Genomic DNA, 17,299 nt, shown 5'->3' with positions numbered 1-17,299 from the left:
TTACTTTGGAATCCATATGTTCTGGAAGGTAGAGGTTGCCAGAAGTCTAACCTGCAGATAAGTGATAAGTGGAATGTTACTGTTATTTTTAAAGTGCATGAATCATAACTTAAAAGACTCAAAAATTAGTCCTCATGCACTTTGTTGTCAAAACGTTTATTCATTGCTATGTCTGCATGAATTCGATTAGAGTACTTGCTTTGTAAAGACAGTAGCAAACATCATTGGGGTTGATTCATTAAAAGAAAAAAGGCACAAAGTGATTGATTTACTGATAATATATAGTAACTTAAGAGTTGTCCAATTTCCAAAGCATGGCTCTTTTGGAGTGGGACAAAGATAGTGTTTAAATATACCCTTTTTGACATCTGTTTTTTTTTCCTCTATTAAATCGTTTTCCATAATGGAAAAGCCTTTTGTTTCGATATTAATATATCAAAAGAATAACAAGGACAGATGTTTTTCAGACTTATATGTGTTGTGTTTTTTTTTTTCTTAAATTACAGGAAATTTGCATTCAAATCCAAGAGCTCCCTGACTTTATGCCTTGATTCAGACAGTGAAGATGAGCTAAAACGTTCAGTGGCTCTCAGCCAGAGACTTTGTGAAATGTCAGGCAGCGAACAGCAGCAGGAAGACCTGGAAAAAGTAAGCAATTTCTCACCAAGATATCTGGAAATTTTTAAATTACAGTGTTCTACTTTGCCCTGTAATTAAAATTGCTAGTTTGTAAGTATTCTGGCTTCCTAAAGAGCAACTCTTGTCTTCAGGATTCAAAATTATCCAAAATGGAGCCTGATAAGTCTGAATTGGATAACTCAGGGTATGATGGAATGAGCGAAGAAGAGCTTCTAGCAGCTGTCTTGGAGATAAGTAAGAGAGATAATTCACCATCTCTGAGTCATGATGATGATGATAAACCAACCAGTAGCCCAGATACCGGATTTGCAGAAGATGATATCCAAGAAATGCCTGAAAATTTGGAATCTGTGGAGACTGAGAAGCCCAAAGCAATCCTAGAGCCAGGTACATTAAAGGCAGATAAACATCTTTTAAATGAAGCATAACTGTATTCCTAGACCTTAAAGTGACAAATGTTTTCTAAATAACAGGAGAAGTGGATGTGTATAACAGAACTGGTAATATTTACATGTTTTGTTTTGTTTTTTAACTGCCCAAAAAGTGAGAGGTAAGCATTGTGACTAGTACCCTGAGGTTAGTGGTGAAGTATGCCATATTCCTTTAGGTATACATTGAAAAATAAGGCAGCATTCTTCATATGTGTGTTTAATAAATCAGTTTTTAGTCACTTTTTTCTCACCACTGTTTTTTTTAGAAATTTGCAAAATTATCTTTCTTCATAATTCAAAAAATTTTCAACTTTAGTATGAACAAAAAACATAAGTCTCACCTTCATTCAGTTTTCTTTTTTAGTTACCCTTGTTTAAATGTTACATTAGTTATGTTTGGCTATTTTCCCCAAATATGTCCCCCCCTTTTTTTTTACAGAAAAAAATATGATGTGAAACCATTTTAGACTTAGAGGAAAGTTGCAAAAATAGTATGAAGCATTTCCATATACCTTTTACCAAGCTCCCCCTAATGTTAACATCTGACATAGTCATATAGTAAAATAACATTGATGCAGCACTAATAAAATCTGTGGACTTTACTTGTATTGTATTCCCCACTAATGCCTTTTTTTCTTATTCAATATCTAATCCAGGATACCACATATCATTTAGTTGTCTTGATTTTTCTCTGATCTATGACAGTTCTTCAGGCTTCATTTTTCATGACCTTGATACTATTGAAGAGTACTGGTCCTGGCCAGTTCTTTTGTAGAGTACCCCTCAAATTGGATTTGTCTGATGTTTTCTCAATATTAATTTGCGGTTATTTTTTGGTGAGAGTATTGCAGAAATGTTGTAACTTTTCAGTGCATCATTTGGCTGTACCTGATATCCGAATATCTTATTACTGTTGATGTTCATTTTGATCACTTGGTTAAGAGTTAACCTCTGCCACACTTCTCCACTGTAAAGTTATTAACTTTCCCTCTGTAGTTAATAAAGTCACTTGTGAGAAAGTATTTTGAAACTGTCTTACTTTGGCCCACTGATTTTTGCATTTACACACTGTTCTTACCTGTAGCAGGTATTACTGTAGGTGTTTGCCAAATGTTATTTTTCTATTTCCATCATTCCTTCTACTTTTATCAATTAGAATTCTCTTGTAAGCAGGTGCTGGTCTTTGTCTCTATTTGTTTATTCAATTATATCAATATGAATTCATGGATATTTTATCTGAGTCTGTCATTTATTTTGTTGCTCATGTTGTCCTTACTTTGGCCGTTGGGAGTGTCTTGAATTTGTCTTCTTTGTCTTTTTGACATGTCCTCAATATTTTTTGGAACCCTTCCTTAATTTCTGGCTCTATAATATGTCCGGGATTTTGTTTTTTTCTCCTTACCCCAGTCACATTTTTCTAAGAAACTTTTATTAGAGAATATTTAGAAGCCATTTCTAAACATTGATTTCTTAAAAGCTGTTCTTTAAATTGCAACAGATTATTAAATTGAGATTTTATTAAAGGGTACAAGTGGAAAAATTTTTAGCTCAGTCAAAACATTTAATCATTCATTTCTTCCTCCCATTTCATGGTGCTACATATGAATAAATGTTCTGGAGTTATCCAGAGGGCTTTCACTTAGTATTATACTTCACCTAGAGTGAAATTCAGTGAGGGCTGGCTTGCATCTTTTCTGTATGTTCTACTTTTAGCCTTGTAAATAGAAACCCAAAATGTTGAAAGTCCTAGTTTCCACCCCACCCAGCCTATCATAAGGGTACAGAGCTTTTTCTGACTGTGAGAAAATAAATGTTCATGTACTGAAGTTTTCTGTTTTTCATTATGGAACACTTAGATAGTACCGATTATTTTATTTATTTATTTATTTTTTACAGAAGTTGTGAGTTTACTGAAAAATAATGCATAAAATACAGAGTTCCTATGTACCACCCTATTGTTAACACCTTACATTAGTGCGGTACATTTGTTGCAGTTGATGGAAGAACATTTTATAATTGTACTGTTGACTATATAGTCCATGGTTTGCTTTAGGGTTCACTGTGTTCATAATTATCTCTTCATTTTTCTCTTATCCGAATTTGTGCAAGGTTTTAGTGTATAAACAGTTGAAGTATTCCATCCTCCTTTGAGGTCATTCCTTAAAAAAGGTAAAGAGAGCACTCAAACAAAGGTAGGATCTTAGACCTGTATTCCTGGATATACCACTTATTAGCTATAAATTCTTAAATAGATACTTGAACCTTTCTTATCTCTGTATGGTTATCTACCAGACATACTTCAAAAGGGTATGAGGGTAATATTAGGTAGTATATATGTATAATGTAAAGTGCTATACAGATAAAAAATCATTTATTGTGGTAATTCATATTTTTTTATTTATCAAGCTGTCGGTGGGAACAATACAGCTGAGCCTTCTTACCTTGCCATATAGCTATTTTGAGATGAGTAGATTTTTACCATCTCTTCCTATAATGAATTTTAATTTTTCCTGATAGCCTTAAGATCTTAAAAAAAAACTATCATTAGTGATTCAGGTACATCAAGCCAAGAATTTTGGAAATGAAGAGACTAGTACTATACCACAAAATTACTTTCTACATTCTCAAGCTTCAAATTGAACAATTTTAAGTTATTTTGTATGCAAGTGAATAAGAATTATCCTCAGCTTAACTGAAAACAAAAAAAAGTTGATGATTTTTGTTTATAGGCATTCCTTTTTTAAAATCTCCTCTTGTTGCAGTTATCCTTTTGAAATCCCCTTCTCTTATTAGACTTACTGTCCTTAGATATCATTAGTTAATATGATTACTTTTGTCCCTGTCAGTTCTTTGGTCATTCCTACATCTCCCTAGAATTAACAAAGAATGTTACCTTAAATACAGTTAATTCTAAATTATCTGTGCCAATGGAGGAGAGCATTGACATTATCAAAACCATAAATACTCACAGGTGGTTTATGAATATGGCATCTTTGGAGAGGGCAGACTTGTTTAGTAAATACTTTATGTCCTTATGCAAGAGTGTGTGGAAGAATTCCCTGGTTGGATTAAGGCCATTGTTGTTTTTCCCATTTCCTCAGCCTCACCATTCCATTCACCTTCTTACTAACCTGAAAGTGAAACTTTTAGTTACTAAAACTATAACTGAAATCTGAGACATTAGGTACCGTAATGAAACCTAAAGGCATTTTTTTTCCTGCTGCAATTTGTTTTTGTTTGATTGATTGGTTGGTTTTACTTAAGAAATATATCCAGCAAAAACAGAATTAGACTAGTATATTGAACCTTTCCCCCTTGTACCCATCATCATTTTCAATGATTATCGGCAATAAGCCTGTCTTGTTTAATCTGTGCCTCTACCTTATCTTTAGGATTATTTAGAAGTAAATCCCAGATATTATATCAGTTCATCAGTAAGGATTTCAGTATCTCTGAAAGATAAAAATTCATTTTTTTAACATAAGCTCAATCCCAACATTATACCTTAAAAAGTTTAACAATTCTAAGGATGAATCAAAATCAGTTTCCCAGGATGCATGGGTGGTTCAGTGGTAGAATGCTTGCCTTCCATGCAGGAGATCTGGTTTCGATTTCTGGACCATATACATAGATATAGAAGGATATAGGTATAGAAATAGATATAGATATAGATTCATCAGTTCCCCATTTTTTTTCTTGTCATCTTTATTCAGGTCTTTCACACAGAAGTTATATTACAAATTACAGTAAATGTTCAAATTTCTGAAATTCAAAGATTAAGTAATTTACTTCAAACTAATGTAAAATGAAGTAAAATGTAAAACATCAGTTTAACACAATTCTAAATTAAACTATAAATCAAAATAGACCATAGCTGAAGTCTACTTCATCTACTAAGTACACATATATGACTAAAATCAAATAGGACTTCCAGAGTCTAAAGAACTGAATGTATAAAATACAGAAGGTACAGATATAAGCTCAAATTCAAGCTTACGGTGTGATTACAAATAATAATTACAACAGCAATGACATTCACCTACGGGACCTGACACTGAAGGTACCTGGTGAATAGCACCATAGCAGAACCAACTTAATCAAAAAATGGTAAAATAAGAAATTACCACCCCACTCCCAAAAAATAAAATTCAGTAAACCTCACAGATACATTGGCATGTGAGAAAAGTCAGCTCAGGAAAGGATGTAAAAAAAACCGAACAGGTGGGATTCAAGTTCCACAGCCATCAGTTTCATTCCTAGTGTGGTTCCATCATCTTCAAAACAGCTCCCATGTTTCTCATAGCTGAGCATTAACTGCTGTTGAACTGGGCTGTGATACATATTCGACTGATCTGAGCAAAATTTTACACAGAAGTTTGTCATTTATAATGCTCACAATAGGAAATTTAAAAAATAGCTGTTTTTGCCAATTCTATACAGCAAAAATTAAGAACTTACAGAAAGGTAAAGAAAATTGAGTAAATTTAGATAATTTTACAAGCTGCTTTAAACTATAGAACCACCAGATACCTGTAAATTAAGTAAAACAGGTATAATGTATTTCTTTTTGGGAGGAATTGAAGCCAGAGGAGTTGCTTCAATTTTAGCTCAATTTTCTCCCTTGGTATTGATTGGCTTTTTCTTAAGAGCTAAACTATTCAAAATGGCAGTTACTATCATACTGAGGTTGCCGTCTATTTCTCCAACTATAATAAGGTTAAAATTTTTAAAAAAAAAAAACTTCATCTTTTGGAAGCCATGCTGAACATATATTTTCCTTGTCAAACTTACTGGTGACTAAAATCTTAATTAACTTGCACAAATTAGTAACCTACTAAGAACATTTATATTTTTTTCCATTCACAAGTGCTGTTGTTACTTGAACAAAGTGCTTCTGAATTAGAATAACTGAAATAAATACTATTTTTAAAACATTGCAGTGAGAACCCGAGACTTGCAATAACCCCTTTACCAGAAAAACTTGCTACTAAAAATCTGCAACATCTTTAGTTCATCAGATCTTTTAATTCTGTAACAATTTCCATCGAAACACAAAATGCTAATATATTTGACAGCATGTGTTTGTTTGTTGGGGGTTGGGGGGGGGGTGCATGATCCGGGAATCAAATCTGGGTCTCCCACATGAAAAGCAAGCATTCTACCACCGAACCACCCGTGCACCCAACATGTGTTTTTTATTTTGAAATTTTTCAAATCCAGAGAAAAATTGAAGAATAACATAATGAATACTTGAATAGTTCACCTAGATCAATTGTTAGCATTTTGTCACATTTGCTTTCTCTCTTTCCCTCCCCCTCTCTCTCTCTGTGTAACTTTGCAGCAATAACACCAATTAGTCCCTTGAAGCAGTAATGATTTTAATCTTTCTCATAATTCTGTGGATTGACTGATTTTATCTGGCGATTCTTCTGCTCCATGTAATGTTGGCTGGGATTTGATTAGGCTGTAACATCCAAGATGACTCACCTTGGCACCTTGGTGGGCTTAGTTTTAAAGGTTCAGCTGGGATAACTGGATATCACCTCCCTCCCCAACACCACTCCCACCTCCCAACTCAGGGCCTTTCCCTCTCCTTGGACCTTTCTACATGATTGTCTATATGGTTTCTTTAGCATGGTAGCCACGCTTCTTACATGACATCTTAGGGCTCACAAAAGTACAAAAAGAGAACCACCAGGCCTTCTTAATATTTAATCTTAAAATTGGCACAGAATAAATTGCACTACATTTTATTAATACAATCACAAGGTCTGCTCTGACTTACTGTGAAGGGGACCACATAAAAGTATGCATGTCAGTAAGTATAAGTATGGTTTCATTGGAAGATGTCTTTGGAGACTACACACACACACACACACTCACTCTTTTTTCTTTTTTTATGGAACCATTTGAAAGTAATTACAGGTGTCATTAAACTTTAATACTTCAACTTAAATCTTGTAAGTGTAAGGACATTTCTTGTATATAATTATCATACCTAAGAATATTAATAGTAATTCTATATTTAGCTCTAATATAGAGTTCACATTCAGATTTCCCCAGTTGCCTCCAGAATATTTCATAGATTTTAAACCTAGAATCAAAAGTTTACCTACTGTCTTTGGCTATTATTCAGTCTGTAGTCAAGGCCAGTTATCCTTGAAAGACTCCCATTTTAGATTTTCCTACCGTTCTTTGAAACACAAGTTTCCTTCTCCCGCCTACCTGCCCTCATTACCTAAAAATTCAGAACCTGGAGGTAGGGTAGTTTTCTCCTTGCTGCCCATGGCCATTTCCAAACTAATTGTCTTCGTTCTTCCTACAGAAATCCCAGCTCCTTTGATGTGCACAGCATCAGACTCTACCACCTTTTATTTCCTCCTCTTGTAGTTGTTCTTTACCTTCTAGTCTCTCCTATTAACATTTTTGGGGTCTTCAGCATCCTCATAAGTGATCCATTCAGTGGCCTAGTTTCTCAATTCCTGATCTTAATTCCATAGACTTTTCTTCCACTGCATCTTAATCACCCACTTTCAGAAGTCTGAAAATGGTTCTCAAAGTGTGATCCCAAACCTGGGAACTTGCTGGAAATTTCCATTCTTGCCCCCCCCCCCCCCCTTATGTACCAAATGAGAAACTCTGGGTGTGTGACTCAGCATTCTGTTTTGTTGAGCTCTCCAGGTAATTCTGGTACATGCTGAAGTTTGAGAACCACTTCCCGAGAGTTTGTCATTGTTGGGAACATACCACCTCTGAAATCTTGATTTCAAACACCCTTCTGTAACCCTCTCTCCTTCCAGTTCACTTACTTCATTGTGCCATTCTTACTTCAGCAGTTACTTGATATCATTAAGACCTCCAATCCATTGACTCCTACTTTTTGGCTACTCATCACCTACCTCTTGTTATCATTTCCTTCCTTACCCAGCCTATATTTTATCTTTTATCTACCTTCTTCCTCCATCATAGTCATTTGACAAAACCCTACCTCCCAGTTAACTAGCTACTTACTTCATGCCTGCACCTAACTAGCAAAAGATTGCTGGAGAAAATCACAAAATTGTGCTGACTGAACTTACCTCAATTTTATAACTACAATTGTAAATTGTAAACTACAATTGTAAATCGGTAAATTTTAGTCAGGTCTGTTGTATACTTCCTCAGGAGATTTCTTTTGTTGAGGTCCATGGTCTCACCCTCAAATCTCCAATTTTCCTTCACATACTCTGGACTAATGATTTAACTGTATACTTTTCAAAGAAAAATGCCGTCTTCATTTTTGTTACCATTGAGAAAGTGTCCTGTTCTTATAAATAGCCCTCTATATCTAGAATCTCATCCCTGTCTGCTTTCCCAAGACTTTCCCTCCTTATTTTTAAGTTAATGAAAATAAGCTTTATTATGTCAAGTAATTAATACATACAATGATGCAGTTTTAGTCATTTTTTTCCCAGATGTTTTGATCAGCCTATAGAAAATACAAAACTGAAATCTACATGTAGTCTTAGTTTGTAAGTTGGTATGGGAAGGGGGGCTGGTTGAGTTTGATAGGTTGCTCTTTCCCTTATTTTTGTAACTTTTGTCCTTTTTAATTGTCTTCAAAGTATTAATAGTCATGCAAATACTTATGCAAGAAAAAGATTATATTAAGCAGAATCTACATATAGAGTGTATGGCAAACTGGGACCGGCTACTAAGTAAAGTATACTGTCAGTATTTATTAAAAACAGAATTCTTATGTTGAGGTAGTTTATGAAAAGAAACAAAAGGCAATTTGAGTCATGTAAATGTATTCAGAAGAGAAGTGTTAAATGAGCTACTGGTACCTTGGAGGCAAATTACAGTTGTAAGATGTATTTTTTTAAATCATTGCTTAAAAGCAAAGCAAAACAAAACAAAACCATGAGTACTTCCTAACCAAATAAAACACAATCGCTAATCATCTGCAAAAATCTTTTCTCCGTCTTTGAGACTGTAGATTCAGAGCCTAGAGAACCATGGGAGGGAAACGGGGAAGGATGAAAAACTTTTTTTAAAACAAGAATTTCATCTGAACAGAGGAGATGAACTGTAATTTCCCATCTTGTAAAAAGTTGTGAAAGCCTTCAAAGCTAACAAGATGGTTAGGATCTGGCATTCCATTCTATTTTAGCCAAACACTCCTGAACTAATACACTATCATGAATGATGCCTCATTTTAGTCTGTCCATCCCATTCTTACTCCCTATCAAGTGGGTCTGATCTCTTTCTCCAGCTCTTCGATGATGTCTAACAAACAGCTCAGCATATTGGCTTCGGGACAATTCCCTGATTGTGGCCAAGAGGTGGAGGCCCAGAGCCGCTCACTGGCAACTATTGCCATGCTGGTAGGAGAGTGGACATTTCTTGTCACGTTGAGGGAGGTGGCAGGCATTGTGCATTCAAATTCAGTTTGTGAAACATCCCCACGAGCCATGGTGCATGAGGCAATCCCACAAGGGCAGCAGTGAAGCCAAGATCTTCCCTCCTAAAATTACTCTTTCTCTTCTGTGCCATTCTCCCTCTTTCCTAAATTACTTTTATTGTACCTTAATGCCACCTGTCTTTTAAGAACTTTCCTATTCCCTTCAACTCCTGCCCCTCTTTGCTCTCCTTTACAGAAAAGTTCCTTGAAAGAGTTGCTTTATTCATTTTCCCGCTCTCTCACCATTTCCCATTCTCTCTTCAGCCCTTTTCAAATGTGCTTTCGTCAAGTTTATGTTAGCAGTATTTCACACCACTCCCTCCTTGAAACTTAATAAAATTTCTTCTCTGAGCGTCCATACTACCACGCTTGTTTATGGTTTTTTTCTTCCTGCTAAACCACTACACCTTTCATTGTGTGTGTTGTCGTTGTTGTTGTTTTCTTTTTTTTCCCATGACCCCCCCTTCTCTTTTTTTTTTTGCTTGTGTGTGTTTTTTTTTTATTTGCTTCATTCATCAGCACTCTCATTGTATTCCCAGCTGATTTCTTTTCTACTCAAACTCTCTCCCTAAATCTCATATTATATCATAGCCTCATAAAGTGAAATATCAAACTCATATCTTAACCTGAATTGCTTCCCTGAGCTTTAAACTTGTATTTTGAAATGCTTACTCGAAATTACCATTCAGCAGTCTAATTTTTCTTTTCCCCCAAATATGCCTTCTCCATATCAGCAAGTGATACCATTATCAGGGGTTGCTCAAGACAAAAGAAGTCTCCTTTGATTCTTTTTTTTTAATACCTCACAGTAAGTCCAGTCAACTGTATCTCCAAAATATGTCCTGAATCCAACCATTTATCAACATCTTCATGGCTGTAACTCTAGCCTTCCACCTGGACCACTGCAAGTGATTCCTAGCTAATTCTTTCTTTTTCCACTCTTGCCCATCTAAAGACCATCTTCTATGAATAAAGCAGCTGAAGTAATCTTTCTAAAGCATAAATCACGCCATATCACTCTCCTTTCACTTATTGTGACTTATCATTACATGTAATGTTAAAATACAAGCTTTTTACCATGACCTGTCTCCACTTTTTCTCTCTTTCATGCTATTTAAGCCATACTGGCATTCTCTCTGTATCTCTCAAACATGCTGAGTACATTGTCATTTCAGAGCCTTTGCACTTAAGCTGAGGGACAGAGGCCACCTTGCCTTAATTAACACTATATCTTCAGCTCTAGAATAGTGCTTGGCACATAGTAGATTCTCAATAAATATTTGTGGCTCAACAGCCTGACTGTCTTGCATATTGACTGAGAAGAGGCAGTAAAACTAAGGTTTCACTATCTTTAGTAACCACACATTTCACACCACAGACACCAGCCAAAGAGGGAACAGTGTGTGCAAAGGCTTAGAAATGAAAATGGCTTTGCAAGTTAGTGGATGACCTAAAAGAAGTTCAGAATGTTCTGCATGACTGAAGCACAGTGTTGAGGGGTAAAGGCAAAAGATAAGACTAGGAAATTATTCAGTCTTCAGTTTTTGCATAGCCTAAAGCCATATTTAGGAGTTAGGACTTTTCTTTCAAAAGCATTAGGAAGTTTTTGGATAATTTTAAGCCGACAGGTGTTTGATAACAATTTAAGGTTGAAAACATGATCATTCTGGCTGCATTGTAGAGCACAAATTAAAGAACCAAGAAAGTAATCCTGTGATATTAGAAAACTATTGTAATAGTCTAGACCAAAGTTAATGGTGTCTTCAACCAAGGCTTTGGCATTGAAAAGAAATCAGTAGATTTAAGAGATATTTAGTAGAGATAATGATTTATCTGATGTGAGGGGTGAATGAGAGGGAGAAGTCAGAAATGATCCCCAGTTAAAAAAAGACTGTGTGAAAAAAAAAAAAAAAAAGACTGTGTGGACAGTGAACCCATTCACTGAAATATAGAGCATAGGAAAAGGAGCTTTCAGTTGGGCTTTAGGAAGGGGTAGATGATATATACAGTGTAAGAATGTTGAGTTTTAACACATAGATTCCCTTTGATCTGTGTGCAAATTCCTTAAAAATTGGTTATTATATCAGGGTTCTATCTGTTCCCATAGATTTTAAATTCTTTCTGTGTCTGTCTGATAATTTTGTCCACAAAATAAAAATATCATTGAATTTAGCAACTCAAAGTAAGTTGCTATCACCTTGATCTGTTTTCTATCAAGTGGTTTAATTGCTAGTATAATTCCAGGATTGTATGAGTTCTGTATTTGTACATTGAGTACTGAAAATTATTGGTTAAGAAGAACTGTATTTCTGTCATCTTTTTTTATAAGTATGTTTTGATAATAGAAGTAATGTCTCATTTTAAGCCCTAAAATAGCAACCCCAACCCTCATATCTTCCTTCCACTTGAATTGCTCAACATCAGCTGACGTATCAATTCCAAATTTCCAGAAGAGATAATTTGATGGTTAAGTCAGATATCCATTCCTGTTTCAGTAAACTAGGGCAAGAGGAAAGGAAGGTCCATACCGCCTTCAGAGCTGTCCTTTCCAGACTATGGAAAGGGCTGTTTCTATAAGAATGTAGAGAAGGAAGAAATTACTGACATCTCTGGTATAGTTGTTTTTTAAAAATAATAATAATAACTGTATGTACTTAATATGCCTGAGTAACTTTTCCTTTTTAAATGAACTTTCAGAATTCATTTTGATAGTAAATATTCACTTAACAATTCAATATAATTTTAAAATGATGACTGCTGATTTAAAGTCTAAACCAAGTGGCTATAAGCTTCAAAGTTGTCTGAGCTATAGAAAAGTAGCCATTTAAAATTGAGTATTAGAGTGGGTAAAGGTCCTTTATACTAACTTAAAAACAATCCATATAAAGTGAATGTGTAAAGGTAATTTGTGTTGATTGGTTAAATTCTTTTTATGAAAATTTCCTTAACTTCTTAGCATGAGAATTTTTACTTTGGTAAACTATAAAAAAAAAGTCCTCCTTCCCCACTTCTACCTATTTTTAAAATTATAATGAAATCTTATTACTCTGACAGTTCAAATAAGCACAACAAAATCATGATCATCTTTTCATCCTAAATAGCTATAGTCTAGAGATTGAGAAGGAACAAAATGAAGTGAAAATTAATGTTTTTCTTATTGTCATAGATTTGTGTGGTATATAAGCTGTTTATTACTTTCTATTTAGCTCTTTTGATTTAGGATGTATACACGGCTTATTTAATTATTAATTTGAAAACACCCACTCACTTGCTATGCCATAGAATAAATGGGAAAAATCATTTTAGTCTAATTCTTATTTAATATCTTATTTACTGTATATAATACTCAAGTCCTAGCACTTGGTCATTTGGCACTATGACCTATAAATATGACTGTTCTAACCTTAACTATAGAGTGTTTCTGATGGTCAGTTAAGTTTCAGAACCATTACCATAGATTTATGGTTCTCAGTGAGGAAAAGTTTTGCCCCCAGGGGACATCTAAAATTTTCTGTCATTTTTACTTGTCACAACTGGAGAGGGAAATGCAACTGACATCTGGCGGGAAGAGACCAGGAATGTTACTCAACATCCTACATTGCACAGGACAGCCCCCACAATGAGAAATTTCCCTGCCCAAAATATCAGTAGTGGTGAAAGTGAGAAACTCTGATATAGGTGTATTAAGATGAAATTATATGTCCCAAGCAAGTTGAGGTTAGGGTAGATAACTCTCTGTAAGGTGGATGTCCCTTTAGTCCAGAAATTTCAGTTTACTGGAGAAGATTTTTCTGAATAATGGTATTATTTTCTACTTCCTCAGATCCTACCGGTTTTACTGAGATAACTAAAGACTGTGATGAGAATAAAGAAAACAAAACTCCAGAAGGATCTCAGGGAGAGGTTGATTGGCTCCAGCAATATGATATGGAACGTGAAAGGGAAGAGCAGGAGCTTCAACAGGCATTGGCTCAGAGCCTTCAGGAGCAAGTAAGGAAATATTTATATTGCTACTCTCTCCCTATCTATCTTTACCAAGAAATATAATAATAATAACTAACGTGTATCAAACACTTACTACATGTCAGTCATTGTTCCAGATGATTTACTTGATCCACAATAGAAAAAAATATATTGAGGCTTTTCCTTGGGTTTGAAACAGAAACCATTGATAGTTTTTCTTTTTTTTTTTGAAATCCAAATGCATTCAATTCCTAGACCATGCACCCCCCCCAAAAAAAAAATGTAAATGCAACATATGTATTATTGGTTGCCTTCCATTACTGTAGTTCACTTCATGCTAGAGTAAAATGAGATATGAGAGATCATCCCTAGCCCAACTTCATTTTGCAAACTATAGAAACAGCCAACACACACCATGATTTTATTGATAGTTTAAGGTGGTGTATTTTTTTTTTGGTCTTTTTCTCACAATATAAATGCTTTTCCCTATGAATTATTTGGGCATAAAAATTTCAAGAATATTATCTAACATATAATTTTCAGAGTTTAGTCACAGAAAAGCATTTATCTACTCTTTTCTTTATGTAGACATCTCTTTTTCAATTTTTACTTCTTTTCCTGTAGTAGCCGAAGCTGGTTGATTTGCACCATTGCTGTCACCTGAGCTATTTAATAGGTGATGTTTTTCATGACTGTCTAATCCTGTGTGATACAAATGATACTAGTGATAAAAATTTGTTAAAACTTCCTAGAATAAATGTATACTAGTGTTTAAAAATATAGTAATCAGATTAAGAAACCTAATTCTTCTTGAGCAGTGATTCTCAGTCTTGACTGCACATTAAAATTATCTGAGAATCTTAAAAAAATATGCTAATGCCTGGATTCTGCTCCTCAGAAATTCTTATATAATTGATTTAGGGTGTGGTCTGGGCATCTAGATTCCTTCCTTCCTCCCTCCCTCCTTTCTTTCCCCTCTTTCTTTCTTTCTCTCTCTCCTCTCCTCTTCTCTCCCCTCTCCTTCCACTCCCTCCTTTTGTCCTCTCACCCCCCTCTGCCTCTCCCTCTAAGTATTTTAAAGCATCCCTAGTGATTCTGAAATGTGCAGCCAAAGTTGAGAACCGCTAATCTAAAAGCATTTTAGAATCAACTATTCTGTATTCATTTATTTACAGCAAGAACTTCCCCACCTGTGTTTTCATCAAGACATATGTCAAAACTGTTCTACAGATGTGAAAAACCAAGGTCCAGTTTCTTTGAAATAGTTCTTTTTACTATATACACACACAAAATTCAGCACCCCTCTTTTTCATAGGCAAAAGATACATTGTTTCTTGTCAACGGAACCAGTTAAAACCACCGTGTTTTTCACTAGTGTAAGGATAGGGAATAAGATGAAGTATCTTTAGTTTGGTATTCCTACATCAGTTTATTAATAACTAAAAGGAAGTATTTAACCCTCTAGTTTCACAGTATACGTGGAACTTGAAATAATCGCGTTTCCCCTTCAAGAATATCTTTTCCTTTCTGAACACAATATTACTACTTCTAGGATTATAATGCAGAAAAGCTCTATTTTAGTTTCTTTTTATTTTAATAACTATAGAGTCCAGCAGAGTTTCTGTTTGCGGTGATGAAAAACTTGTGGTAAGAGATGGTAATGATGGTAACCCAGTATTGTGAATGTAATCAATACTACTGAATTATATATTAAAACATGTATATGTACATATATGTATATAACTGCGCACACAAACAGTGATCCTAATGTAAACTGTGGGCTTTAATTAATAATATAATTTTAATACTGATTCATCAGTTGTAACAAATATACTACATTAATGCAAAATGTTAATAGGGAAAACTGTGTATGATCATGGGGTCAGTTATATGGGACCGCAATACTTTCTGCGTGATTTTTCTGTGAATTTACCCGCTGCTCTGAAAAGTGAAGTATTAAAAAAAACAAGTTCAAAATTTAGAAATGCATCATTTGTAAATTATCTTTTCTCTGAAGGTGAGGAAATTTTTGTAGTAGTTAGCATTTCCCTATTCTTTTTTAATGATTAAAGTTGTCACCTAGTTGATACATTTTCGGGAGGTATTAGAGTACTGTTTTTTCTAGGAAAATTTCCAGTATCTCAAAAAACACGAGTGAACAGTATTCATTCAGTATGCATTGTACGAAGTACCTATTATGAGTCTTGGTTTAGTCAGAAAGAAAAAAGTAAAAACCTATTAATAGACTTAGGATCATTAATATGCTAGAGCCAGCTTGCTGCCATCAACTCAGGAGAGCCAGTTGTGCACATCTCTTTCCACCTCCACATTCAGTGTCATCACATTGGTAATTGGAAATTGGCAAATACTACATATAATCAAGGGAAAAGAGAGAACAATTTGCAAAATATCTACTCTGTGCTAGGCAATTTACATATACAAGGAGAGAGCAAACTGCATCATCACATCACATTGAATGACTTGGTTGGTAAGACAAATGCCATTGACTAGAAGAGATAGCATTTAATCCTTCGGGTTGTGTTTTAAGAGGACAGTGTTGCAAAAAAAGTAAAGAACAACTTTTCCACATCCCTCAAAAAATCATATTCCAATGTCTGTAAGTTTATGGAAAGCAGAGCAGCTGACAATATCTTTTTAAATAAGTTTAATCTATAACCTCTTTAAGTACACTATTTTTTTTTCTTGTCCCTTTAGGAAGCTTGGGAACAGAAAGAAGATGATGACATCAAAAGAGCTACAGAGTTAAGTCTTCAAGGTGTGGAGATTATTTTAGTTACAAGTTTTTAAGTGATAAAGTATATTACACATACGGAAGAGTATACAAAACATATTTTTAATAACAGTAACAAATTTGAACACTCCTAAGTTAAAGAATAGAAATTATTTGTATACCCCTCTTTTCTCTCCCTCCGAGAGGAAACCACTAACATTGGTATTAATAATTAGCTTGCTTTTCTTTACAGTTTTACCATCTATATCCATATCTCTAATTTATTTTTTAATTTGGAAAAACTGAATAGCAACAGCAACCTGTGTATATAATGAAAAAACTGTAATGCCACTGTTTAGACTCCCAAGAGAAGATAATGTGACTAACGTTAGAGTCACCATGAATTTATAAGAGCTCACTTTGGGAAAGTTGGTGGACAAGATCGTGAGTTGAGTACTCAGAAATACAAGGTTTACCACAGTCGTAACATTTGGCAGGACTAATATGTGGACCAGGTTCTGGAAGTCCACGGGTCTATGTAGTCATGATGAGTGAGCTAACATATTTTGTTTTTAAGATCATCATGATCTTTCTTCAGCTTTCAGAAATAGATCAAAGCTGGACACATTTGGTGGTACAAAATGAGTGTTAACTAGACAGCAGGGCATGTAAGAAAGAGTAGGAATTTCGCAGACACGTGGTTAAGACAGAGTTTCAGATAAAAATCCAGGCTAAGCTCACCCAAGCATGTGTCTTCAGGTTAAAAATATGGAACCGAGATGATGTTGGTGTCTGTCTCTTGAGTCATATTGCTCCAGTCTAGACTGGTTGCCCTCTGTATCTATGCACAGATATCTGAGATCTCCCATAACTGTTTTCCTGAGAATTCCCCCTGATACTCTCCTTTATTTGAGTCTCCCATTTCATGTGTTTCATTCTTCATTCTTGATCTGCTCGTGTTTTGATGACTAACATCCTCCAGTAACTTTACGGAAAAAGAGGGGATGCAACTTAAATTTTTTTGGACACCTTGCAAATACATTCTTGTCTAGCATTTGATTGATAGTTTGGCTGAATACAGAATAACAAATT

The 17,299-nt window shown here is 34.8% G+C and overlaps 1 protein-coding gene across 7 annotated transcripts in view; it reads left to right on the top strand.

Moving 5' to 3' along the window:
- USP37 (ubiquitin specific peptidase 37) overlaps positions 1–17,299 on the top strand; it is a 143,994-nt gene that overhangs the window by 113,935 nt on the left and 12,760 nt on the right. For all 7 annotated transcript variants that reach the window (XM_077155128.1, XM_077155124.1, XM_077155127.1 and 4 more), the window contains 4 exons: positions 507–648; positions 771–1,026; positions 13,337–13,503; positions 16,192–16,252. In XM_077155128.1, the coding sequence (XP_077011243.1) occupies positions 507–648; positions 771–1,026; positions 13,337–13,503; positions 16,192–16,252 (626 nt within the window). The remainder of the gene's footprint in view (positions 1–506; positions 649–770; positions 1,027–13,336; positions 13,504–16,191; positions 16,253–17,299) is intronic.

The sequence above is a fragment of the Tamandua tetradactyla genome, chromosome 3, assembly GCF_023851605.1.
Source record: "Tamandua tetradactyla isolate mTamTet1 chromosome 3, mTamTet1.pri, whole genome shotgun sequence".
Lineage (NCBI taxonomy): Eukaryota > Metazoa > Chordata > Mammalia > Pilosa > Myrmecophagidae > Tamandua > Tamandua tetradactyla.
This window is presented reverse-complemented; position numbering and strand designations above follow the sequence as displayed.